Source organism: Eucyclogobius newberryi, unplaced genomic scaffold (assembly GCF_026437365.1).
Source record: "Eucyclogobius newberryi isolate DKJ021-1_F unplaced genomic scaffold, fEucNew1.0.hap1 SCAF_6, whole genome shotgun sequence".
Classification (NCBI taxonomy): Eukaryota; Metazoa; Chordata; class Actinopteri; order Gobiiformes; family Gobiidae; genus Eucyclogobius; species Eucyclogobius newberryi.
Window position 1 is genome coordinate 3,921,424 of NW_027316278.1, and position 26,921 is coordinate 3,948,344.

A 26,921-nucleotide genomic window follows, 5' to 3' on the forward strand; every position below is an offset into this window, starting at 1 on the left:
ACTTTACCACTGTGATTAGTATTATTTTGTCCTATGTTAGCTTATTTTTATCTTTTTATTTTTCTATTTTGCTTTCTTCTCTCTATTTCCTATTAAGAATATGAGAGGTTCTGTCCATAGGAGTTTTGTTTATAAGAGTTTTTTCTATTAAGAGTGTTATCTGTTCCTTTCTTCTGTATCTACTTGTGTTGCAACACCAAAATTTCCCCATGTGTGGAAAAATAAAGGCTTATCTCAGGCATGTCCAAACTAGGGCCCGGGGGCCAAATGCGGCCCTCAGACCAATTTTAGTTGGCCCTCCAGCTTCCTGCTATGTCGGCCCAATCACCAAAAAGCAGTACTTTTTATTGGGAAATTGGGAAAATTCAGGCATGGATGTTAAACCAACCCAATATTAATATTCTAGGTATAATTAAAGGTGTGGAGGCTCATCGCAATTATATCAAATGCAAAATTTTCGAATGATTCACTTTGTCATTCAACAAATTCGACATTGTCAAGTTGTTTGTGGCCCTCTGCCCCGTTTAAGTTTATAAATGCGGCCCTTGGTGCAGGAGGTGGGGGACAGGAGGGTCCTGGCTAAATTCACATCTATGCTGTACCATGAGTGTCGCCCCCTGCAGGACACTCTGTCCGCTCTGGAGAGCAGCTTCAGTGAGAGACTGATCCACCCTCGCTGTGTGAAGGAAAGGTTCCGTAGGTTTTTCCTTCCTGCTGCTGTCAGACTTTATAACAAACACTGTTAGTCCTGAACACTCGCAATACTGACCTAACCTAATACTGATGTGCAATTCTGTCATATGTGCAATTGCTGTTGCAATTCATGTGCAATTCATGTGCAATTACTGTGAAATTCATGTGCAATCTATGTGCTGTCGTGACACATATTCATGTGCAATTACTGTCGTGATCACATGCAATGGTATTTATGTATTTATTTATTTGTCTATGGGAGTTTTTATTTATTTATAGGAGATCTTCTACTGAAAGTGTTTTTCAGACTTCCTATAAGTGATCTGTTCTTCTGTATCTACCTCTGTATCTTCCTGCGTTGCACCAATGAAATTTCCCCATGTGGGACAATAAAGGAATATATTATCTTATCTCATCTTGTCTGAGCGCGCGCCGTCTGCTGGCGAACACGCGTCAGCGCAAACGGCGGGCTCTGATTGTCACGTGCTTCGCTCCCGGTGCGCGGATTCTCGGGTGATTGACAGCCGTGCGCGTGGGGGCGGGGCTCTCGCAGGGGCCCGCGCGCGGCTCAGGTTACGTGGTGGGCGTGGCCTGCCGCTGCTGCCGTCTGCGTGCGTGCTGACGCATGGACCGCAGGTAAACAACCGTCCCGTCTTTAACTGCACTTTATTCCGATTTTTCCGCCGTTTCTCGCGTAACGCGCCTCGTCCGCGGTCGCCGGAGGAGCCCGCGCGGCGGTATGCGCGCGCACTCGGAGTGTCAGCTGACGTACGCCGCGTGTGGCACATGTTTTAGCCGTTAGCATGCTAGCGTTAGCCCGTTTTAAAAAGTTCACAGCTGCGTGAGGCGCGTGGCCCCAGCGCTCCCGGCCCTCCTCCTCCTGCTGTGACGTCACGTAAAGTTTCTGCCGAAGTAAACACGGCTCACGGCGCATGCGCGGTCTTGTAAGAGTTAAAGAGTTTTATTTATGGCGCAAGATCATAGACATTAAATATCAGATATTTACGGTCGAAGAGCTCAATTTAAAGAGATAAATAGAACAGGAAAAATGCTTTAAAACCAAAAACAGGCCAGGTTTAAATACTAAACAGAATAACACATTGTATCTTAACATTCTCGAAAGCAAATATGACATTGTGTTGTGCTCTGATAATGTGTAAAGTAAAATAATAATTAATTGAGATTTAAACTTGTTTTAACTTGAAATCTTTTCCCAGCAAAATAATCCTATTCAAAAACGTTTTGTCGCTGGGTCTGTCAGTGTTTATCATTATTTATCCTGATGCACCTCAAAGGTAAACTCACTAAACGTATATTTATCAGCCGCCCTGTTCAGTAGCTACACAACAGGCTAATTATAGAGTTTAGCCTAATGTTAAACTAATAACTATCACACAGATGTAAAAACTGTGACTAATTGTGGTTAATCGTTTTCTCTCATGATCGTAACGCTCTGACCGTGTGACGCTCTGACCCGTGTGACGCTCTGACCCGTGTGACCCTTTGACCCGTGTGACGCTCTGACCCGTGTGACGCTCTGACCGTGTGACTCTCTGACCCGTGTGACCCTTTGACCCGTGTGACGCGCTGACCCGTGTGACGCTCTGACCGTGTGACTCTCTGACCCGTGTGACGCTCTGACCGTGTGACTCTCTGACCCGTGTGACGCTCTGACCCGTGTGACCCTTTGACCCGTGTGACCCTTTGACCCGTGTGACGCTCTGACCCGTGTGACGCTCTGACCCGTGTGACCCTTTGACCCGTGTGACGCTCTGACCCGTGTGACGCTCTGACCGTGTGACTCTCTGACCCGTGTGACGCTCTGACCCGTGTGACCCTTTGACCCGTGTGACCCTTTGACCCGTGTGACGCTCTGACCCGTGTGACGCTCTGACCCGTGTGACCCTTTGACCCGTGTGACGCTCTGACCCGTGTGACGCTTTGACCGTGTGACTCTCTGATCCGTGTGACGCTCTGACCCGTGTGACGCTCTGACCCGTGTGACCCTTTGACCCGTGTGACGCTCTGACCCGTGTGACCCTTTGACCCGTGTGACCCTTTGACCCGTGTGACGCTCTGACCCGTGTGACGCTCTGACCCGTGTGACCCTTTGACCCGTGTGACCCTTTGACCCGTGTGACGCTCTGACCCGTGTGACGCTCTGACCCGTGTGACCCTTTGACCCGTGCGACGCTCTGACCCGTGCGACGCTCTGACCCGTGCGACGCTCTGACCCGTGTGACCCTATGACCCGTGTGACGCTCTGACCCGTGTGACGCTCTGACCCGTGCGACGCTCTGACCCGTGCGACGCTCTGACCCGTGCGACCTTTGACCCGTGTGACGCTCTCATGATTGTGACCTTTGACCCCTGGCGTGCGGGGTGTGGCGTGTTTGTGTGGGCTCCAGGTGTTAGCCATGTCCCGGGAGCCTGTTGTCCTGGACCTGTCGCTGCTGGAAGGGTTGGATCTAAAGGAGGCGGAGCTCGTCAGGACCGCCCTGTCGCAGCAGCTCAACTCAGGTCTCACACAAACACAAACCCTGTCTTCACAGCGCCCCCTACAGTCGGACCATTGAACTGCAACGCACTTCAGATAAATATATTTGAATTTAGCTAAAATTATAGAAATGTTATCACAGAAAAGCACATTTTTTAGGTTTATAATTTCACTTCCTGTTTGTAATCGGTGACATCACACTAGGAAATTACCCAGCAAACACTGGGCCAAAACTCATCTATTGTCACAATTTTTTTATTCGGCAAATAAAAATATATGAAGGCGACTTTATTTTGTTGAATTAATGTTTAAAGAGTCAAAAAAGTTAAATAATAAGCAATAATAAATAAACTTTGACTGGAATGAGTGTCCCTGCTGTGATGTCACTTCCTGTCATTTTCTACAGATTTTTTTTACGTTTTCTCCACAAACACCTGCTCAATTGGTGTAAAACTATCATTTATATGTACAACAGGTATAAATACACAAAATACAGTCAACGTTAGACAATCGTAAAAACCTGTCATGGGCCCTTTAAATGTCTTGGTCGAGGTTCAAGTGTTGCGCAAAACAAAATGGACCATAAAATGAACTGAATTATATTTTCCCGTCTTTTTTTCAGCTCGTTTCCACAGTTTTAATTATAAGATAAGATAAGATAATCCTTTATTGTCCACACATGGGGAAATTTCATAATATTCTAGCCGACACACTTGATAGTTTGCATTTTTTCATTTGCATTTTTTTCAACAATTGTGATATGAGAATTTTTTTAGACACTTTTACATGTATCAAAATCACAAAATACATTTTTGGGGCAAATCACTCAGTTCTGTTTTCACACATTTAAGCCCAAGTTGACCATATTCACCGTGATACTGACCACTGTGTCGGGCCAATTCAGCAGGAAGCCTGAGGCCCAACAAAAAATTGGTCTGAGGGCCGCATTTTGCCCCCGGGCCACATTTTGCACCGCCCTAATCTAGAATAAAACACCAACAGGTTCATTCAATCAACAACGACTTTTAATGAGACTTGGACGTCACTTAAACGTTGTTGATGGACCAAAACCACCTTCAGTGACCAGTGATAATGTCTCTGACCTGAAGCAGAAAGGTGCTGTTTTCACATGCAGTTCCTCTTTCAGACAGAGGAGGCGCTGCAGTGATAATGTCTCTGACCTGAAGCAGAGAGGTGCTGTTTTCACCTGCAGTTCCTCTTTCAGACAGAGGAGGCGCTGCAGTGATAATGTCTCTGACCTGAAGCAGAGAGGTGCTGTTTTCACCTGCAGTTCCTCTTTCAGACAGAGGAGGCGCTGCAGTGATAATGTCTCTGACCTGAAGCAGAGGTGCTGTTTTCACACGCAGTTCCTCTTTCAGACAGAGGAGGCGCTGTCCTGACATCGCTAGTGGACTTTTACCTGGAGACGTCATCTTCTCAGGCCGTCTCGCTACTGTCCACCGCCAGAGAGCAGCTGCACAAGGTAAACCCCACCTGTGTCCCTCAGCCAATCAGAGAAGAGCTTGAAAGAGGAAACGCCTTTCCTAACCGGCCAATCACAGAGCACGGTTCAAAAACACTGAACGCTGCAAAGTAATAACAATGATGCAATTAAAACATTACATATGAGAATAAAAAAGAATTTCAATATGACGATTGCAATATTTGATACTAGTAGTAGGAGTAGTAGTGTAGTAGTAGTAGTAGTAGTAGGCGTAGGAGTAGCAGTAGTTATGACGTGGTCCTGAGCGTTTGTGCTAGTTTCAGCGCTAATGGCTAACGTTAATAAATAGAAAACATGTGGCGTGGTTTTTCATTGCGATGTTTGGAGGCTAATGCTAACCCTCACACCTGTCCTGTTTCTGAAGGCGCTGCTGGAGAAGCTGAACGATGCTCTGAGCAAATCTGCGACGCGATTGGCCGCTCTGACACTGCTAGGTCACCTGACCAGGAAGCAGCCTCCGTGGGTGCACCTGGTGACACGCTGCCCCCTCCTGGCCTCCCTGCTGCGCTGCCTCAAGGTCAGTGTCCGCAGCGTCCGGCCCAAAAACGCTTCAACTGCATTCTGACCCGAGCTTCATTCACTTCCTCTTCCTGCCTGAAGGAGGAAGGAGCATTGTGTGTCAAGGTTTTCACGATGTTCTAATGTTGACTTTATTTAGTGTATTTATACCTGTTGTGCATATAAATGATAGTTTTACACCGATCGAGCAGGAATGTGTGACATCACACCAGGGACGCTCACACAGGAAGTGACATCACACCAGGGACGCTCACACAGGAAGTGACGTCACACCAGGGACGCTCACACAGGAAGTGACATCACATCAGGGACACTCGTACAGGAAGTGACATCACACCAGGGACACTCACACAGGAAGTGACCTCACACCAGGGACGCTCACACAAGAAGTGACGTCACACCAGGGACACTCGTACAGGAAGTGACATCACACCAGGGACGCTCACACAGGAAGTGACATCACACCACGGACACTCACAAAGGAAGTGACATCAAACCAGGGACGCTCACACAGGAAGTGATATCACACCAGGGACACTCATACAGGAAGTGACATCACACCAGGGACACTCGTACAGGAAGTGACATCACACCAGGGACACTGATACAGGAAGTGACATCACACCAGGGACACTCATACAGGAAGTGACGTCACACCAGGGACGCTCACACAGGAAGTGACGTCACACCAGGGACGCTCACACAGGAAGTGACATCACATCAGGGACACTCGTACAGGAAGTGACATCACACCAGGGACACTCACACAGGAAGTGACCTCACACCAGGGACGCTCACACAAGAAGTGACGTCACACCAGGGACACTCGTACAGGAAGTGACATCACACCAGGGACACTCATACAGGAAGTGACATCACACCAGGGACGCTCACACTGGAAGTGACATCACACCACGGACACTCACAAAGGAAGTGACATCAAACCAGGGACGCTCACACAGGAAGTGACATCACACCAGGGACACTCATACAGGAAGTGACATCACACCAGGGACACTCGTACAGGAAGTGACATCACACCAGGGACACTGATACAGGAAGTGACATCACACCAGGGACACTCATACAGGAAGTGACGTCACACCAGGGCCGCTCACACAGGAAGTGACGTCACACCAGGGCCGCTCACACAGGAAGTGACATCACACCAGGGACGCTCACACAGGAAGTGACATCACACCAGGGAGCGAATATTTTTTTCGTACTTTAGTTCGGACAATCTGGTCTCCTCCCAGGAGATCGCAGCGCCACAGAACCTGAACACCTGAATTAACTGAATAGAGAATGACAATAGACATGCTAGCCAGTGTTTGACCATAAAATAAATAACCCTGAACCTAAACCTAACCCCTAAACCTAACCCTAACCCCAAACCTAACCATAACCCCAAACCTAACCCCTAAACCTAACCCCTAACCCCAAACCTAACCATAACCCCAAACCTAACCATAATCCCAAACCTAACCATAACCCCAAACCTAACCCCTAAACCTGAACCTAAACCTAACACCTAAACCTAACCCCAAACCTAACCATAACCCCAAACCTAACCCCTAAACCTGAACCTAAACCTAACACCTAAACCTAACCCCAAACCTAACCATAACCCCAAACCTAACCCTAACCCCAAACCTAACCATAACCCCAAACCTAACCCCTAAACCTGAACCTAAACCTAACCCCAAACCTAACCATAACCCCAAACCTAACCATAACCCCAAACCTAACCCTAACCCCAAACCTAACCATAACCCCAAACCTAACCCTAACCCCAAACCTAACCCCTAAACCTGAACCTAAACCTAACCCTAACCCCTAAACCTAACCCCAAACCTAACCATAACCCCAAACCTAACCTCTAACCCTTAACCCCTAAACCCAACCTCTAACCCCTAACCCCAAGTTTTTGTACTAGTTAGGAGATGAAGGGGGGGAAAAAATTAAACTACAAATTACAGGTGGGAGCGGGAGTCGAACTCGAGATCTCGAGGGTCCTAGACCGTGTCTGTAACCACTGGGCCAACAAAGGTGAAATTTCACTCTGCGAGACGATAAATTGACTCACATGTGACCTGGGCCGCCAATGGGAGTAGACCAGATTTTAGGTCAACGCCCACCTAGAAGCTGCTCGCCTTCTGATTGGCTGAGTTAAGTACGAAAAAAATATTCGCCACCAGCGACACTCGTACAGGAAGTGACATCACACCAGGGACGCTCATTCCAGTCATAGTTTATGCAGAATTTACACAAAGAAACAAGTTTTTTGACTCTTTAAACATGAATTCAACAAAATAAACTCATATATTTTTATTTGTCAAGTCTAAAAAAAGCGTTTTGGCCCAGTGTTTGCTGGGTAATTTCCTAGTGTGATGTCATCAATTACAAACAGGAAGGAAAATTATAAATCTAAAAAAGAACACAGTTTTTCATGTATAAAACCATCGACTCTCGTCCTAAATTACACTTTAATCATGATTTTGCAGCAAAGATGAACGACGGTCCTCAGAGAAGTAAAGCGTTGCCGTGGTAACATTTCTTGTGCATTTCTGCTCCTCTCAGACGGATGGCGACGCCGTGGTCCTGTCCATCGGCGTCTTGGTGCTGGTCACGCTCTTACCCATGATCCCTCAGTGCGGGAAGCAGCCGGTGTACGACTTCTTCGACGTGTTCGGGCGGCTGGCCTCGTGGAGCCTCAGGAACCCAGGTAATGCCCTCGCTCCACCCTCGCTCCGCCCTCGCTCCACCCTCAGCCCTCGCTCCACCCTCACTTTGTTTCCCTGACTGACCGTCCTGTCCCTGTGTTCTCCAGCTCTGGCGCCGGCGCTGCAGCTGCTCCACCTGCAGGGGGCGCTGTACTCGCTCTTCCACAGACTGTACGGCATGTTCCCTGTGAACTTCCTGTCCTACCTGCGCCTGCACTACAGCATGAAGGAGAACGCCGACACCTTCCACCGCGTTGTCAAGGTCTGATCACGTCGATCAACGTCTTTTACACCTGATCAATCGTCTCTAATGAACCTTTGTTTCTTTGTTGAAGCCGATGTTGGATCACGTCAGAGTCCATCCAGAACTAGTCACTGGAACTCAGGACCAAGAACTGGACCCGAGCAGGTACCCGCCCAGCTCCTCTGTACCCGCCCAGCTCCCCTGTTCCCGCTCAGTGCCCGCTCCCCTGCGCCCGCTCGGCTCCCCTGCGCCCCCCTGTACCCGCCCGGCTCCCCTGCACCCACTCAGTGCCCGCTCCCCTGCGACCGCTCGGCTCCCCTGCGCCCTCTCAGTGCCCGCTCCCCTGCGCCCGCTCGGCTCCCCTGCGCCCCCCTGTACCCGCCCGGCTCCCCTGTACCCACTCAGTGCCCGCTCCCCTGCGACCGCTCGGCTCCCCTGCGCCCTCTCAGTGCCCGCTCCCCTGCGCCCGCTTGGCTCCCCTGTACCCGCCGTACCCACTCAGCTCCCCTGTACCCACCCGGGCCCACGAGCTGCCCTCACTGTGGGTGCTTCTACAGGTGGAGGCGTTTCGAGGTCCATGACATTGTGATGGAATGTTCTCGTCTGTCTCTGGATCCTCTGGAGGCGTCCAGTGAAGACCTGCTGTACTGCTCCTCCTCTCTGCCTCCTCTGCCTCTTCTGCCTCTCACTGAAGGGGAGAGCAGCCCCGGCCCACACGCTTCACTGCAGGTAACCACGCCCACATTAAGCTTCTCTCCTCCTCTCTCCTTCTCTCTCCTCCTCTCTCCTCCTCTCTCCTCCTCTCTCCTCCTCTCTCCTTCTCTCCTCATCATCTCATTCATGTGTTTTCCTTGTCTTGTGGGATGCTCTCTCTCTCTCTCTCTCTCTCTCTCTCTCTCTCTCTCTCTCTCTCTCTCTCTCTCTCTCTCTCTCTCTCTCGCTCTCGCGCTCGCTCGCTCTCTCTCTCTCGCTCGCTCGCTCTCTGTTCTCAGGCTGTTGACGTGGCCTGGAGCCCCTCCTCCCACTGTGGCCTGGCGACACCTCCTCCGGAAAGACACGCCCCCTCCACACCGGGCCACACCCCTTCCACTCCAGACCCCGCCCCATCCACACCAGACCCCGCCCCCTCAACACCCGGACCTGCTCCCTCGACGCCAGACCCCGCCTCCTCCGCGCCTGGCCCCGCAGTTTTCATGCTAGGCCCCGCCCCCTCAACACGAGGTAACATCACACGTCCTTCTTTTTACGTTCTCTTATGCTCGAGGATCAATGTTCATCCAATTCATTAAACTCTGCTTCTCTGCAGGCTTGACATGCCCCTCCCAGGCTCCGCCCCCTGAGCGCTCACCTGTCTCCGGAAACCTCCAGGTGAAACCAACCTGTCATTCCCCTGTTTGAGTCGTGCCAGTCCTTTGGCTTGAATATATTTTCATGATTTGTCAGTTGTAGTTTATTTAAAGGACACGTGTTCTGCTGAATGTCCTTCTTCTCTCTTTAACCCTGTTCTCACTCTGTTCCTCGTCACAAACTCAGCTGGAGCTCCCTCCGAGCTCTGAGAATCCTCTGCTGTTTTTAACTTCATAAATCATCTCCAGACTCGTTATGTCTTCATCACGATCAGGACAACTGTGTGTTGAGACCAGGAAGTGAGAGACCGGGAAGTGAGAGACCAGGTAGTGAGAGACCCGGAAGTGAGAGACCCGGAAGTGAGAGACCCGGAAGTGAGAGACCCGGAAGTGAGAGACCAGGTAGTGAGAGACCAGGTAGTGAGAGACCCGGAAGTGAGAGACCAGGTAGTGAGAGACCCGGAAGTGAGAGACCCGGAAGTGAGAGACCCGGAAGTGAGAGACCCGGAAGTGAGAGACCCGGAAGTGAGAGACCCGGAAGTGAGAGACCCGGAAGTGAGAGACCCGGAAGTGAGAGACCCGGAAGTGAGAGACCAGGTAGTGAGAGACCCGGAAGTGAGAGACCCGGAAGTGAGAGACCGGGAAGTGAGAGACCGGGACGTGAGAGACCGGGACGTGAGAGACCGGGAAGTGAGAGACCAGGAAGTGAGAGACCCGGAAGTGAGAGACCCGGAAGTGAGAGACCCGGAAGTGAGAGACCCGGAAGTGAGAGACCAGGTAGTGAGAGACCAGGAAGTGAGAGACCCGGAAGTGAGAGACCCGGAAGTGAGAGACCCGGAAGTGAGAGACCCGGAAGTGAGAGACCCGGAAGTGAGAGACCAGGTAGTGAGAGACCCGGAAGTGAGAGACCCGGAAGTGAGAGACCAGGTAGTGAGAGACCAGGTAGTGAGAGACCAGGTAGTGAGAGACCAGGTAGTGAGAGACCCGGAAGTGAGAGACCCGGAAGTGAGAGACCCGGAAGTGAGAGACCCGGAAGTGAGAGACCGGGACGTGAGAGACCCGGAAGTGAGAGACCCGGAAGTGAGAGACCCGGAAGTCAGAGACCCGGAAGTCAGAGACCCGGAAGTCAGAGACCCGGAAGTCAGAGACCAGGAAGTCCGGACGATAGTTTGTTTATTTTAATCATGTGTAATTCCCTCTGCAGCCTGTAGATGGACCTCCTGTTCCATAAATGAAGCTGAACAGTACATTTTGTGGCTCAATATTTTTTGTTTGTACTTTTTATTTGCAATATAGGGAAGATAAGTGTTATTTGTATTTATTGTTTTGCAGTACAGGCTGTAGAGGGTTGAAAAAGTCACGTAAAAGGCTAATTATATCTGTTCCTTTTGCGTTGTCTTTTCACATACGGCACATTTAAGACTCAAATCTGGGAATCTCACCCACTTCACACCGTTAAAACCATCTCATATCTGTCCCTGCAGCCAATCACGGCGCCGGGTGAACGGAGCGACGACGCCCGCAGTCAGAATAACGTCCATTCGGAATCGCCTGTGAAGCTCCGCCCTGCGATTCACGCTGACCGCTCTGCTCCTGACCGCTCGTACGAAGCGCTGTTTGAACTGGCGTTGCCTCGGGCGGCGCCGCTGTTCGTTGCCAAAAAAACAAAGGTCAGTGGGAAAGAGGCGCCGGGGCAATCAGGACGAGCAGTGATTGACCAATAACATCTAAAAAGTCACAGCTATATTTATATTTATATCCTTAAGCCCGTTTTCAGCACAAACTAAAAAAACATTGATAAAAACATTGTACATTAAAGGCGCAATGGACGATTTTTTGGCGATTTGAGAACTCGGGTTGAAGTGCACATGCCACTCCCCCGTGCGCATGCCACTCCCCCGTGCACTTGCCACTCCCCCGTGCTCATGCCACTCCCCCGTGCTCATGCCACTCCCCCGTGCGCATGCCACTCCCCCGTGCTCATGCCACTCCCCCGTGCACTTGCCACTCCCCCGTGCGCATGCCACTCCCCCGTGCTCATGCCACTCCCCCGTGCACTTGCCACTCCCCCGTGCACATGCCACTCCCCCGTGCACTTGCCACTCCCCCGTGCGCATGCCACTCCCCCGTGCACTTGCCACTCCCCCGTGCGCTTGCCACTCCCCCGTGCTCATGCCACTCCCCCGTGCACTTGCCACTCCCCCGTGTGGACTGATACAACACACACGTGCGTTTGTTTATTAGCTCTGATCACATCATCTCTCGTCTCCTTTAGATTTCCGTCTCTTCTGAGCTCGAACTGTCTTTCTCCGTCTTCATTTTGCCCCGTACACTGAGGGAACTATATTATGATAGATCAATGCGCTTAGACACGCGGAAATGTGGGACGAGCCACACGCGGCTGCAGGTGAGCGATAGGTGCGTTTTATGATTGACACGTGGTAGGACTAATGGACAGTCCACGCCACGAGGAAATAAGACTCAGATTTGGGCCAAATAAATCGTCCAGTCAAACTTTAAATATCTTGGGGAAAATAGTTGGAAAAAGAGTGCAGCCTCATGTAGACACGCCCCCTTCTGCACAGTGTTTTCATTGGTCCTGATCATTTAGTCATTAACAACAATTACAACTGACAAGAGTTTACCTTTTCAATGAACTGCACAGTACCTGAACCCGAACTCACGTGTGCTCTTTGTGGCCTGCAGGAGGCGCTACAGAGAGCAGAGCTGGACCACAGTCCAGTGTCTCCTCTGGAACTGTTGGACCAACTGAAGCCCGTCCAAGACCTGCTGATCCTCCAGGGAGACCACGCCCACCGGCAACTCCTCCGGTCAGTCCAGAGCATGTGCAGAGGAGAAGAGAAGCTCTAACTGAGCATGTGCAGAGGAGAAGAGAAGCTCTAACTGAGCATGTGCAGAGGAGAAGAGAAGCTCTAACTTTATCCAGCTGAAATATTATTGTTCTTTTCCCAAATATATAAATGTACAAGGAAATGTACACGAGACAAATATTGTATATTTGCTTCTACATGATAATGATTCTGGTGCGTGTGATGAATGACCCAGTGTGTGTTTCAGGTCGGCCTTGAACAAGTGTCCTGACCGCACTTCCTCAGGTAACGCCACAACCACCAGGAGCTGATTTATCTGTACTTCAACCTCTAACTGTGACTGTGCTCCAGGCCCCGGGCCCTTGGCGCCCTCGATAGCGCCCCCTGCAGTCACAGTGGAGGAGCTGAGTATTGAGCTGCTGCTGGTACAAAATCAGCTCCAGTTCGAGCGGTTTAAGAGGCAACAACACGCCATGAGGAACCGGAGACTGCTGAGGAGGGTCATCCAGACCACGGCGCTGGAGGAGCAGGTCAACGCGATGGTCAGCTCCAACCACAACGCACGTTAAGACAACGCATTAAAGCTTTTTATCAGGTTATGATCGTGTTCCCTCGTCAGAAACGCACCAGAGGCTTGTAAGACGAGGTAACTTGGTTTACTCCTGGTTTGATACGAACTCAGAACCTGCTCCAGACCAGGTTAAGGTCATGAGTAGGAAAAGAAGGCTTGTCCAATCATAGAGCTGAATGCACACTGAGTTATAAAGAGGAAATTATGTTTAAATAAGCTACACTTAAGCGCCTAACCCTACAGAAAGCTAGAAAATCAAACTGGTCAGTGATAGAGAAGCAGATTAAGCAACATTCACAGGAACTAAACAGCTGAAGAACTGTCCCAGAGTGCCCCCTGTACTTAGATCCTGACAAGTTCTGACTTTGATGCTATGCTCTCCCTGTCCTGTAGAGGGCGCAGCTGGGCGTACTGGAGGCGGAGTTGCACTTTCTCAAAGACAGTCTGGAGGTCGAGCAGCAGCGTTTCTCTGAGCTCAAGCTTCAGTCAGAGAGAACCACGTCCCAGCTGCAGGCTCGCATCCAGGACCTAAGCTCCAGCCAGCAGGGGGCGTTGCAGGACAAGGCCCGACTCCAGGTAACATCCTGAGTGCATTTCAAAGTGCTCTTATCTGTATTTGAGTGACATGAAGGGTAGAAACAAGTGACCGGTGATAGAAATCCATACGGCGTGTCCAGTTCGTTTTTTATCTGAGAACTTGACTAATGCTGATGATCTTTTTATTTTGTCATTGTCCGGTATAAAACAATGAAATGCAGTATATGTTTATGTGTAGTTTGTGTTAGCCGCTGTAGCTTCAAAGTTTTAGTGCTAATGCTTTTTTATTAGTGTTTTTCTCCTGTTTGCAGAGCGAGCTGCTGCAGTGTCAGACGCGGCTGAAGGAGCAGGAGGCGGAGCTTCAGAGAGCCAATCACAAGGCTTATAACGCCCAGCACCAGTTGTCACAACTGTCAATCAAAGTCAGAGCTCATCATATGACATGCATAAGACTTTACCTGTGTGAAAGCTGTGTTTGTCAGACTGTCAGGGCAAGGGGGGTGATGGGGGAGACTGTCAGGGCGAGGGGGGTGATGGGGGAGACTGTCAGGGCGAGGGGGGTGATGGGGGAGTCTGTCAGGGCGAGGGGGGTGATGGGGGAGACTGTCAGGGCAAGGGGGGTGATGGAGGAATCTGTCAGGGAGAGGGGGGGTGATGGAGGAGTCTGTCAGGGCGAGGGGGGGTGATGGGGGAGTCTGTCAGGGCCAGGGGGGTGATGGGGTAGACTGTCAGGGCAAGGGGGGTGATGGGGGAGACTGTCAGGGCGAGGGGGGTGATGGGGGAGACTGTCAGGGCGAGGGGGGTGATGGGGGAGTCTGTCAGGGCGAGGGGGGTGATGGGGGAGACTGTCAGGGCAAGGGGGGTGATGGAGGAATCTGTCAGGGAGAGGGGGGGTGATGGAGGAGTCTGTCAGGGCGAGGGGGGGTGATGGGGGAGTCTGTCAGGGCGAGGGGGGTGATGGGGTAGACTGTCAGGGCAAGGGGGGTGATGGGGGAGACTGTCAGGGCGAGGGGGGTGATGGGGGAGTCTGTCAGGGCAAGGGGGGGTGATGGAGGAGTCTGTCAGGGAGAGGGGGGGTGATGGAGGAGTCTGTCAGGGCGAGGGGGGGTGATGGGGGAGTCTGTCAGGGCAAGGGGGGGTGATGGGGTAGACTGTCAGGGCGACGAGGGGGCGATGGGGGAGTCTGCCTGTCAGGGTGATGGGGGAGACTGTCAGGGCGAGGGGGGGTGATGGGGGAGTCTGTCAGGGCGATGGGGGAGACTGTCAGGGCGAGGGGGGGTGATGGGGGAGTCTGTCAGGGCGATGGGGGAGACTGTCAGGGCGAGGGGGGGTGGTGGGCGAGACTGTCAGGGCGATGGGGGTTCGACGGGGGAGTCTGTCAGCAGTTTGTGTACAGGGAGAAGAGCAGGGGAGACCGTACACAGCCCTGTGGAGCTCCTGTGCTGATGGCTGTGTTTGTACCTGTGCAGGTGAGCAGTGGAGAGGAGCTGCAGCAGTACCTCCTCTTCATGAATCAACAGCTGCTCCTGCTCCGAGAGTCCAACCGAACCCTGAGCCGCGCCCTGAACGCCACAGGGAGCAGCTCTCACACGGTAAAGCGCCCCCTACAGGACACACACATACACTACTTTAAAGACGTGCTTTGTGTTCTACTACAACATGAGGGACTAGTTTACGTTCTACAGCTTAAAGGAAACGGCCCATTGACTTTAACACATTCTGTGAGGGAAGGTGCAGCTCGTGACATCACCTCGTGACGTCACGTCAGCTTGTGACGTCACCTTGTGACGTCACCTTGTGACGTCACCTTGTGACGTCACAAGGTGACGTCAGCTTCTCTCTGAAGACTTTGATCTTTTCATTTATGGCTGAATTCTAAAAGGGAACGTTCTGATTAAAGGTGTTCTGTGAGTGGAACAGCCTGTGATTCATTGAGTGAATGAAGGTCTGTTTTAAATCACTTTTGTTTGTTGTGTCTCTAACTGTTTCATACTCATGTGACCAACAGGAGGCGGTGCTGCTGCAGGGGATTGTGGGTAATGAAGTCCAGCATCTGAAGGAGCGTGAGGTACAGCTAAATCAGGCCTTGGATTCATCCAATCACAGAGCAGCGGAACTCGAGACGCAACTGGCCCTCAAAGAAGAGCTGATCCTGGAGCAGAAGAAGATCCTGGAGGACTGCAAGGCCCTCAGCAGGTGGGCAGGGCTTTAGACCGGCTTTAGACCGGGTTTAGACCGGTTTTAGACCAGGTTTAGACCGGGTTTAGACCTGGTTTAGACCTGGTTTAGACCAGGGTTTAGACCGGGTTTAGACCGGGTTTAGACCTGGTTTAGACCTGGTTTAGACCAGGGTTTAGACCAGGGTTTAGACCGGGTTTAGACCGGGCGTAATCGAGAGGTGACAATTAACAACGACCGACGTAATAACGTGGTTACTGTCCTGCAGCGCCTCTCCTCTGCACAGGGGGCGCTGCAGGACAGACTGCTGTGTGTTCTGTGTCTGTCTAAGACTTATCTGAGGCTTTGTTTTGTTCATACTTACATTTTCTGTAAAGTGGTTTTAAAAGCCGTTAGCTTCGTTAGCTTCTTTCTAAACTGACTGGAGTTCTTTATGATGTTAGTAATATGTTATTATTAAAAAATATGATTAAAAAAGGCCAGTTAGAATGACAAAGTAAATATTGAGTCAAATACTCTGGTGATGTGAGTGATGAGATGAACGGGAGCTTCTTGTCCTCAGGTCCCAGCTCTCGGCCTCTGAGTCCCGGTGTGTGGCCCTCAGGTCCATCACTCAGAGCCTTCAGACAGAGCTGCTTCATCTCTGCAGCCAGGTCCAGATCCAGGATCAGAACCAGGACCAGGACCAGAACCAGGACTGGGGCTACAGCAGGTCTGTGTGACTCACACTTTGGATATTATGTGTAATGCCTCATTCGTCCAGGAGGGGTCATTGTAGAAACAGTCAAGATTCTCTGGTGGTGGAAGTGACCATGATCAGAGACATCTATATCCTGCGCGTTTATCTATATACTCTAGTGTCACTGTTATACTCTAGTGTCACTGTTATACTCTAGTGTCACTGTTATACTCTAGTGTCACTGTTATACTCTAGTGTCACTGTTATACTCTAGTGTCACTGTTATACTCTAGTGTCACTGTTATACTCTAGTGTCACTGGTATACTCTAGTGTCACTGGTATACTCTAGTGTCACTGGTATACTCTAGTGTCACTGGTATACTCTAGTGTCACTGATATACTCTAGTGTCACTGGTATACTCTAGTGTCACTGGTATACTCTAGTGTCACTGGTATACTCTAGTGTCACTGGTATACTCTAGTGTCACTGATATACTCTAGTGTCACTGGTATACTCTAGTGTCACTGGTATACTCTAGTGTCACTGTTATACTCTAGTGTCACTGGTATACTCTAGTGTCACTGATATACTCTAGTGTCACTGGTATACTCTAGTGTCACTGATATACTCTAGTGTCACTGGTATACTCTAGTGTCACTGTTATACTCTAGTGTCACTGATATACTCTAGTGTCACTGTTATACTCTAGTGTCACTGGTATACTCTAGTGTCACTGTTATACTCTAGTGTCACTGGTATACTCTAGTGTCACTGATATACTCTAGTGTCACTGTTATACTCTAGTGTCACTGATATACTCTAGTGTCACTGGTATACTCTAGTGTCACTGATATACTCTAGTGTCACTGTTATACTCTAGTGTCACTGGTATACTCTAGTGTCACTGATATACTCTAGTGTCACTGTTATACTCTAGTGTCACTGGTATACTCTAGTGTCACTGATATACTCTAGTGTCACTGTTATACTCTAGTGTCACTGGTATACTCTAGTGTCACTGATATACTCTAGTGTCACTGTTATACTCTAGTGTCACTGGTATACTCTAGTGTCACTGATATACTCTAGTGTCACTGATATACTCTAGTGTCACTGGTATACTCTAGTGTCACTGATATACTCTAGTGTCACTGTTATACTCTAGTGTCACTGATATACTCTAGTGTCACTGTTATACTCTAGTGTCACTGGTATACTCTAGTGTCACTGATATACTCTAGTGTCACTGTTATACTCTAGTGTCACTGTTATACTCTAGTGTCACTGTTATACTCTAGTGTCACTGATATACTCTAGTGTCACTGGTATACTCTAGTGTCACTGATATACTCTAGTGTCACTGATATACTCTAGTGTCACTGTTATACTCTAGTGTCACTGGTATACTCTAGTGTCACTGATATACTCTAGTGTCACTGTTATACTCTAGTGTCACTGGTATACTCTAGTGTCACTGTTATACTCTAGTGTCACTGGTATACTCTAGTGTCACTGGTATACTCTAGTGTCACTGATATACTCTAGTGTCACTGGTATACTCTAGTGTCACTGATATACTCTAGTGTCACTGGTATACTCTAGTGTCACTGGTATACTCTAGTGTCACTGTTATACTCTAGTGTCACTGATATACTCTAGTGTCACTGGTATACTCTAGTGTCACTGATATACTCTAGTGTCACTGATATACTCTAGTGTCACTGTTATACTCTAGTGTCACTGGTATACTCTAGTGTCACTGATATACTCTAGTGTCACTGTTATACTCTAGTGTCACTGGTATACTCTAGTGTCACTGTTATACTCTAGTGTCACTGTTATACTCTAGTGTCACTGGTATACTCTAGTGTCACTGATATACTCTAGTGTCACTGGTATACTCTAGTGTCACTGATATACTCTAGTGTCACTGATATACTCTAGTGTCACTGGTATACTCTAGTGTCACTGTTATACTCTAGTGTCACTGTTATACTCTAGTGTCACTGTTATACTCTAGTGTCACTGATATACTCTAGTGTCACTGGTATACTCTAGTGTCACTGTTATACTCTAGTGTCACTGTTATACTCTAGTGTCACTGTTATACTCTAGTGTCACTGTTATACTCTAGTGTCACTGTTATACTCTAGTGTCACTGTTATACTCTAGTGTCACTGATATACTCTAGTGTCACTGTTATACTCTAGTGTCACTGTTATACTCTAGTGTCACTGGTATACTCTAGTGTCACTGATATACTCTAGTGTCACTGTTATACTCTAGTGTCACTGATATACTCTAGTGTCACTGTTATACTCTAGTGTCACTGTTATACTCTAGTGTCACTGATATACTCTAGTGTCACTGGTATACTCTAGTGTCACTGATATACTCTAGTGTCACTGGTATACTCTAGTGTCACTGATATACTCTAGTATACTCTAGTGTCACTGATATACTCTAGTATACTCTAGTGTCACTGGTATACTCTAGTATACTCTAGTGTCACTGGTATACTCTATATCTAACGATAGGATTCCTCTGGTTTATTACAGGGCTTTTATGATAACAAAGAAGATGAGTTCCAGGTGAAACTACAACTGAAGCTCTTTCTACAATGTGTTCTCAACGTACTCTGTGTGCTCTTTTCAGGCCCCTCCCCTCGGCTTCTGTGGAGATCGCTAACAGCGCTAACGCTAAACTGCAGCCGCTGTACTCTCCTCCCATCGAGTCTCCGCTGACCGTCGGCTCTTTCCTCGAACGAGAAGCGCGCCGACTGTTTGGACCGGCCAATGGGAGCCCAACCACTGAAGAAACGTCCAATCACAGCCCAGAGGAGGCGAAACTAAAGAGTCATGTGGAGCCTGAGTCCGAACAAGCCAATGACAGCGTGGTGCCAGACAGCGCAGCCAATCACAGCCCAGAGGAGGCGGGACAAGTGAAGCAGGGCTTAAAGCTACAGGAAGAAGTCAGCCAAAGTTCAGAAAAAGAGCAACAAGCAGCCAATCACAGCCCAGAGGAGGCGGGACTAGAGGAGGAAGCGGAGGAAGTGCAGGAAGAAATGCTATTGGCCGGCAGTCCGCCGAACCAACCTCAGAACTGGGCTGCGATTGGTCGAAACAGCAGACCAGGACCCGCCCATAGTGACCTCACACTCGCCGTGCGACAGCGGAGACTGGAGCTCAGTCTCATGGACTACAACGAGACCGGACCGGACTCCTGACCTGACCCCTGACCGGACCCCTGACCGGACCCCTGACCGGACCCCTGACCTGACCCCTGACCTGACCCCTGACCGGACCCCTGACTTGACTCCTGACCGGACCCATAAAACCGGACTAAACCGGTCTAAAGTCGTGTCCGAGGGAAATCTAGGACTGAAGCTGGTCTCAACCAGATCCAAACCAGGACTAAAGACTAGACTTAAGCAGCTCCAGCAGGTCAGGTGAAGCTCGGGTCATGAAGGTCGTAATGATCTCGTCTCTAAACGTCTGAAACCTTTGGATGTGACGCAGGTTTTTGAAATGCACAACTTTATGTTCCATAAACTGAATGATTGTCTGTAAGGTTTAAATAGCCTCGGGTTAAACTGGACATTTACGCCTTTTTGAAACTTTTTTTGTTGGAGAAAAAGAGAAGAATTATTCTATTCTAGTCTGAATGTGGAGCAGAGCCAGACGTGGAGAACAGCCAGTTTCAGACAGAACAGCCATGACTCATTTAGATCTGAAATATATCTAAACTGAATATTATTGTGTTCATTTCTCCAGAAACACTTTGAATGTTGAAGTTCTTTGTGTCACGTTTAAGTCCAGTTTATTTTGGACCTGAAAGAAACTGTGAAAATAAAAGGAACTCATGCCAATAACACTTCTGTGTCCAGCTCTAACACACACGCACACGCACACACACACACACAGAGATACACACACTTCTGTGTCCAACTCTAACACACACATGAATCAAACTGTGGATTAACATTTGATTTAGATTTCCTGCTCATATCACACAGAGTCTGGAGCTGTGTCTCTGTGCAGGGCGCTCCTCTCCTCCCTTTGCCTCACACACTGGCTTTAAGACTTTTCTACTGTTGATGCACTTTTTATTTTCCAGAACCGACTTGTTTCTGTGCATAGCCTGAGCTCCTTATTATATTATTAATGAATGAATGAATGAATGAACTCAAATAGCAGCAGTTTGGGCTCTGTACACACTGAATTTCCCTTTTGAAAACAATCCTATGGTGATCGGATCACGCGATTCTATATTTACATATATCATTTCTATACTTATGATCAAATGAAGGCATAAAGCGGAGGATTCAGATGTTCCCTTGTTATTTTCACATACACAGTACAACATGTGCCTCCTGCAGCAGCTGCAGCACTAAACGTGACGAGCCCCAGTGTTTTCTGCTTCATGCACATTTTACAGACGAACCACCTCCTGATGCTTCTATGAACCTTCACTTTAGCCCATGAGGAACCTTCACTTTAGCCCATGAGGAACCTTCACTTTAGCCCATGAGGAACCTTCACTTTAGCCCATGAGGAACCTTCACTTTAGCCCATGAGGAACCTTCACTTTAGCCCATGAGGAACCTTCACTTTAGCCCATGAGGAACCTTCACTTTAGCCCATGAGGAACCTTCAGACTCGTGGGGGGAAACCGTCATAAAAGTTGAACCGTGTATTTAATATGAAAACACACACCTGACACACACCTGACACACACCTGACACACCTGACACACACCTGACACACACCTGACACACACCTGACACACACCTGACACACCTGACACACACCTGACACACCTGACACACACCTGACACACACCTGACACACCTGACACACACCTGACACACACCTGACACACACCTGACACACACCTGACACACACCTGACACACCTGACACACACCTGACACACACCTGACACACCTGACACACACCTGACACACACCTGACACACCTGACACACACCTGACACACACCTGACACACCTGACACACACCTGACACACACCTGACACACACCTGACACACACCTGACACACCTGACACACACCTGACACACACCTGACACACACCTGACACACACCTGACACACACCTGACACACACCTGACACACCTGACACACACCTGACACACACCTGACACACACCTGACACACCTGACACACACCTGACACACACCTGACACACACCTGACACACACCTGACACACCTGACACACACCTGACACACACCTGACACACCTGACACACACCTGACACACACCTGACACACACCTGACACACCTGACACACACCTGACACACCTGACACACACCTGACACACCTGACACACACCTGACACACACCTGACACACACATGACACACACCTGACACACCTGACACACACCTGACACACACCTGACACACACCTGACACACCTGACACACACCTGACACACACCTGACACACACCTGACACACCTGACACACACCTGACACACACCTGACACACCTGACACACACCTGACACACACATGACACACACCTGACACACCTGACACACACCTGACACACACCTGACACACACCTGACACACACCTGACACACACCTAACACACCTGACACACACCTGACACACACCTGACACACACCTGACACACACATGACACACACCTGACACACACCTGACACACCTGACACACACCTGACACACCTGACACACACCTGACACACACATGACACACACCTGACACACACCTGACACACCTGACACACACCTGACACACCTGACACACACCTGACACACACATGGCACACACCTGACACACCTGACACACACCTAACACACCTGACACACACCTGACACACACCTGACACACACCTGACACACCTGACACACACCTGACACACACCTGACACACACCTGACACACACCTGACACACACCTGACACACCTGACACACACATGACACACACCTGACACACACCTGACACGCACCTAACACACCTGACACACACCTGACACACCTGACACACACCTGACACACACCTGACACACACCTGACACACACCTGACATGACACACACCTGACACACCTGATACACACCTGACACACACCTGACACACACCTGACACTGACATGACACACACCTGACACACACCTGACACACCTGACACACACCTGACATGACAGACACCTGACACACACCTGACACACCTGACACACACCTGACACACCTGACACACACCTGACACACACCTGACACACACATGACACACACCTGACACACACCTGACACACACCTGACACACCTGACACACACCTGACACACCTGACACACACATGACACACACATGACACACACCTGACACACCTGACACACACCTGACACACACCTAACACACCTGACACACACCTGACACACACCTGACACACACCTGACACACACATGACACACACCTGACACACCTGACACACACCTGACACACCTGACACACACCTGACACACACCTGACACACACATGACACACACCTGACACACCTGACACACACCTAACACACCTGACACACACCTGACACACACCTGACACACACCTGACACACCTGACACACACCTAACACACCTGACACACACCTGACACACACCTAACACACCTGACACACACCTGACACACACCTGACACACACCTGACACACACCTGACACACACATGACACACACCTGACACACCTGACACACACATGACACACACCTGACACACACCTGACACACACCTGACACACACCTGACACGCACCTAACACACCTGACACACACCTAACACACCTGACACACACCTGACACACACCTGACACACACCTGACACACACATGACACACACCTGACACACCTGACACACACATGACACACACCTGACACACACCTGACACACACCTGACACACACCTGACACGCACCTAACACACCTGACACACACCTGACACACACCTGACACACACCTGACACACACCTGACACACCTGACACACACCTGACACACACCTGACACACACCTGACACACACCTGACATGACACACACCTGACACACCTGATACACACCTGACACACACCTGACACACACCTGACACTGACATGACACACACCTGACACACACCTGACACACACCTGACACACACCTGACACACACCTGACACACACCTGACATGACACACACCTGACACACACCTGACACACCTGACACACACCTGACACACCTGACACACACCTGACACACACCTGACACACACCTGACATGACACACACCTGACACACCTGATACACACCTAACACACCTGACATGACACACACCTGACACACACCTGACACACCTGACACACACCTGACACACACCTGACACACACCTGACACACCTGACACACACCTGACACACACACACCTGACACACACCTGACATGACACACACCTGACACATCTGACACACACCTGACACACACCTGACACCTGACACACACCTAATACACCTGACACACCTGACACACCTGACACACACCTGACATGACACACACCTGACACACACCTGACACACACCTGACACACCTGACACACACCTGACACACACCTGACACACACCTGACACACCTGACACACCTGACACACACCTGACACACACCTGACACACCTGACACACACCTGACACACACCTGACACACACCTGACACACACCTGACACACCTGACACACACCTGACACACACCTGACACACACCTGACACACACCTGACACACACCTGACACACCCCTGACACACCCCTGACACACACCTGACACACCTGACACACCTGACACACCTGACACACACCTGACACACACCTGACACACACCTGACACACACCTGACACACACTTGACACACACTTGACACACACTTGACACACACCTGACACACACCTGACACACACCTGACACACACCTGACACACACTTGACACACACCTGACACACACCTGACACACACGACACACCTGACACACACCTGACACACACTTGACACACCTGACACACACTTGACACACCTGACACACACCTGACACACACCTGACACACACTTGACACACCTGACACGCCTGACACACACCTGACACACCTGACACACACCTGACACACACCTGACACACCTGACACACACTTGACACACCTGACACACACCTGACACACCTGACACACACCTGACACACACCTGACACACCTGACACACACCTGACACACCTGACACACACTTGACACACCTGACACACACCTGACACACCTGACACACACCTGACACACCTGACACACACCTGACACACACCTGACACACACCTGACACACCTGACACACACCTGACACACCTGACACACACCTGACACACACCTGACACACCTGACACACACCTGACACACCTGACACACACTTGACACACCTGACACACACCTGACACACCTGACACACGTTCCTTTTGTCTTTATTCAATAAAAAGCACTCGATGGTTTTTAAATGTTTATTTGAAGTTAAACTCAGATCATTCATTTCAATGGAAGTGGGCGTGTTTTCACTCAAAAGGGGGTGGGGACATTCTGGTGGCACAGGAAGTGACGTGTATGACTAAAGAGCCACATAGTGAGACTAAAGAGCCACAGTGAGACTAAAGAGCCACATAGTGAGACTAAAGAGCCACATAGTGAGACTAAAGAGCCACAAAGTGAGACTAAAGAGCCACATAGTGAGACTAAAGAGCCACATAGTGAGACTAAAGAGCCACATAGTGAGACTAAAGAGCCACATAGTGAGACTCATCTCAGCTTCATCTTAAAGACACAAAACACTGGATCAAAGACAGAAGATTCTGAGCAGGACAAAAGATGAAGAGAAAGACTTAAAGAGACAAACTGTTTTAATCTCACAATGTTTTAAAAATCAAGTCTTGATTTTTAAAACATTGTCAGAGATGAAACAGCGTTCAGTTGCTGTCCAAAGTACTTCTCAAATAGAGTCTCAGAACCTTTAGCCCTCGGATCAGATCCAGACTCAGGACTCGGGTCACTCCTCTGCGGGGGGGGGAGGGGTCTCACCTGACTCCGCCTCCTCGTCATGTTTGCCTTTGAAGCTGAACCAGGTCATTTTTTAGATTCAAATCAAATTATTTTTGTCACGCCAAAAATCACAGCAGCAGTGTCCTTAGACAAATGTCCCAGGGTCCTGTCCTTAGCTCCTCCTTCTGTCCTTAGCTCCTCCTTCTGTCCTTAGCTCCTCCTTCTGTCCTTAGCTCCTCCTTCTGTCCTTAGCTCCTCCTTCTGCAGGAAAAACTACAAAACCTCTTTGGGAAAAAGTATGAACCTGGAGGAGTTCCACATGAAGGAGAGAGAGAGCCACTCAGGAAGAGAACCAGTTCTTCAGGAGGAGAACCAGTTCATCAGGAGGAGAACCGGTTCTTCAGGAGGAGAACCAGTTCATCAGGAGGAGAAGCAGTTCTTCAGGAGGGGAAGCAGTTCATCAGGAGGAGAAGCAGTTCTTCAGGAGGAGAATCAGTTCTTCAGGAGGAGAACCAGTTCTTCAGGAGGAGTACCAATTCTTCAGGAGAACCAGTTCTTCAGGAGGAGAACCAGTTCTTCAGGAGGAGAACCAGTTCTTCAGGAGGAGAACCAGTTCTTCAAGAGAACCAGTTCTTCAGGAGGACAACCAGTTCTTCAAGAGGAGAAGCAGATCTTCAGGAGAAGCAGATCTTCAGGAGGAGAACCAGTTCTTCAGGAGGACAACCAGTTCTTCAAGAGGAGAACCAGTTCTTCAGGAGAACCAGTGTGTTTGCTCGCTCTGTCTTCTTGCTATCGGACTCCCACTTCAGTTTTTCACATTTAAGGTTGTCTTTTTTTTTACACACATCGTACACATCGTACACATCGTACACACATCATCGACATTCATAACGAGAGCCGCTCTACTAATACTAACATGCTAGTGCTCAGCACCGCCAGCAGAGGGCGCTGCACACAGACCTCAGGGCAGAGCCCAGGGTGCGTTTCGTCTGAGGCGTCTCCAGTTGTCGTTTGATGGTCCTCAAGACTTTTTTCCTGTAGGTGGGGTCACATTGCATGACGGTGCATAACAAGGAGTGGTTTTTGCTCTGGCACACGTCTTTGTAGACGTCACAGGCCAAGGCTTTAATGTTCCGTTTGTCCGGTTTCACCTGAAGGTTCCACTGAGACATCTGAGACTCCAGCTGCTGCAGCATTTCTTTGGACAGCTCTGTGCATTTGTCCATGTCTTTGGTGCACATTAAACGGCGGTTCACCTCATACAAGAGGCCGGCCCAGTGCGTTTCCTCCCAAATCCCCTCGTACAGGCCACGCACCGTTCTGTGTAAGGCTGGAGGGCGTCTCTGAGGCAACGCCTGGACTTGTCTGTCAGCTGGCTTCCCTGAAGGAGTCTGGTGTCTCTGGTCCGGTCTCTCTGGTGGTGGTCTCTCTGGTAGTTGTCTCTTGGTTAGTGATCTCTTTGGTAATGGTCTCTTTGGTGGTGGTCCCTCTGGTGGTGGTCTCTTTGGTGGTGGTCCCTCTGGTGGTTGTCCC

At 49.7% G+C, this 26,921-nt stretch overlaps 1 protein-coding gene across 1 annotated transcript; it reads left to right on the forward strand.

Annotated features, from left to right (window-relative positions):
* The first annotated feature begins 1,261 nt into the window (after positions 1 to 1,261).
* Positions 1,262 to 20,182, forward strand: tsc1a (TSC complex subunit 1a). The gene is made up of 20 exons (XM_072432672.1): positions 1,262 to 1,329; positions 3,102 to 3,213; positions 4,570 to 4,673; positions 5,059 to 5,211; positions 7,794 to 7,938; positions 8,044 to 8,198; positions 8,272 to 8,345; positions 8,738 to 8,909; positions 9,173 to 9,401; positions 9,487 to 9,548; positions 11,011 to 11,196; positions 12,233 to 12,357; positions 12,605 to 12,642; positions 12,709 to 12,899; positions 13,322 to 13,504; positions 13,777 to 13,887; positions 14,935 to 15,057; positions 15,474 to 15,661; positions 16,206 to 16,355; positions 18,980 to 20,182. Exons 2-20 carry the CDS (start codon positions 3,111 to 3,113, stop codon positions 19,548 to 19,550), a joined length of 3,063 nt encoding a protein of 1,020 aa, XP_072288773.1. The 5' UTR covers positions 1,262 to 1,329; positions 3,102 to 3,110; the 3' UTR covers positions 19,551 to 20,182.
* The last annotated feature ends 6,739 nt before the right edge of the window (positions 20,183 to 26,921 follow it).

Coding starts and splice junctions, on each gene's coding strand:
- tsc1a (XM_072432672.1), top strand. CDS start 3,111: ATGTCCCGGGAGCCTGTTGTCCTGGACCTGTCGCTGCTGGAAGGGTTG. Junction 13,505..13,776: donor AGGACAAGGCCCGACTCCAG/GTAACATCCTGA, acceptor TCCTGTTTGCAG/AGCGAGCTGCTGCAGTGTCA. Junction 15,662..16,205: donor GACTGCAAGGCCCTCAGCAG/GTGGGCAGGGCT, acceptor TCTTGTCCTCAG/GTCCCAGCTCTCGGCCTCTG.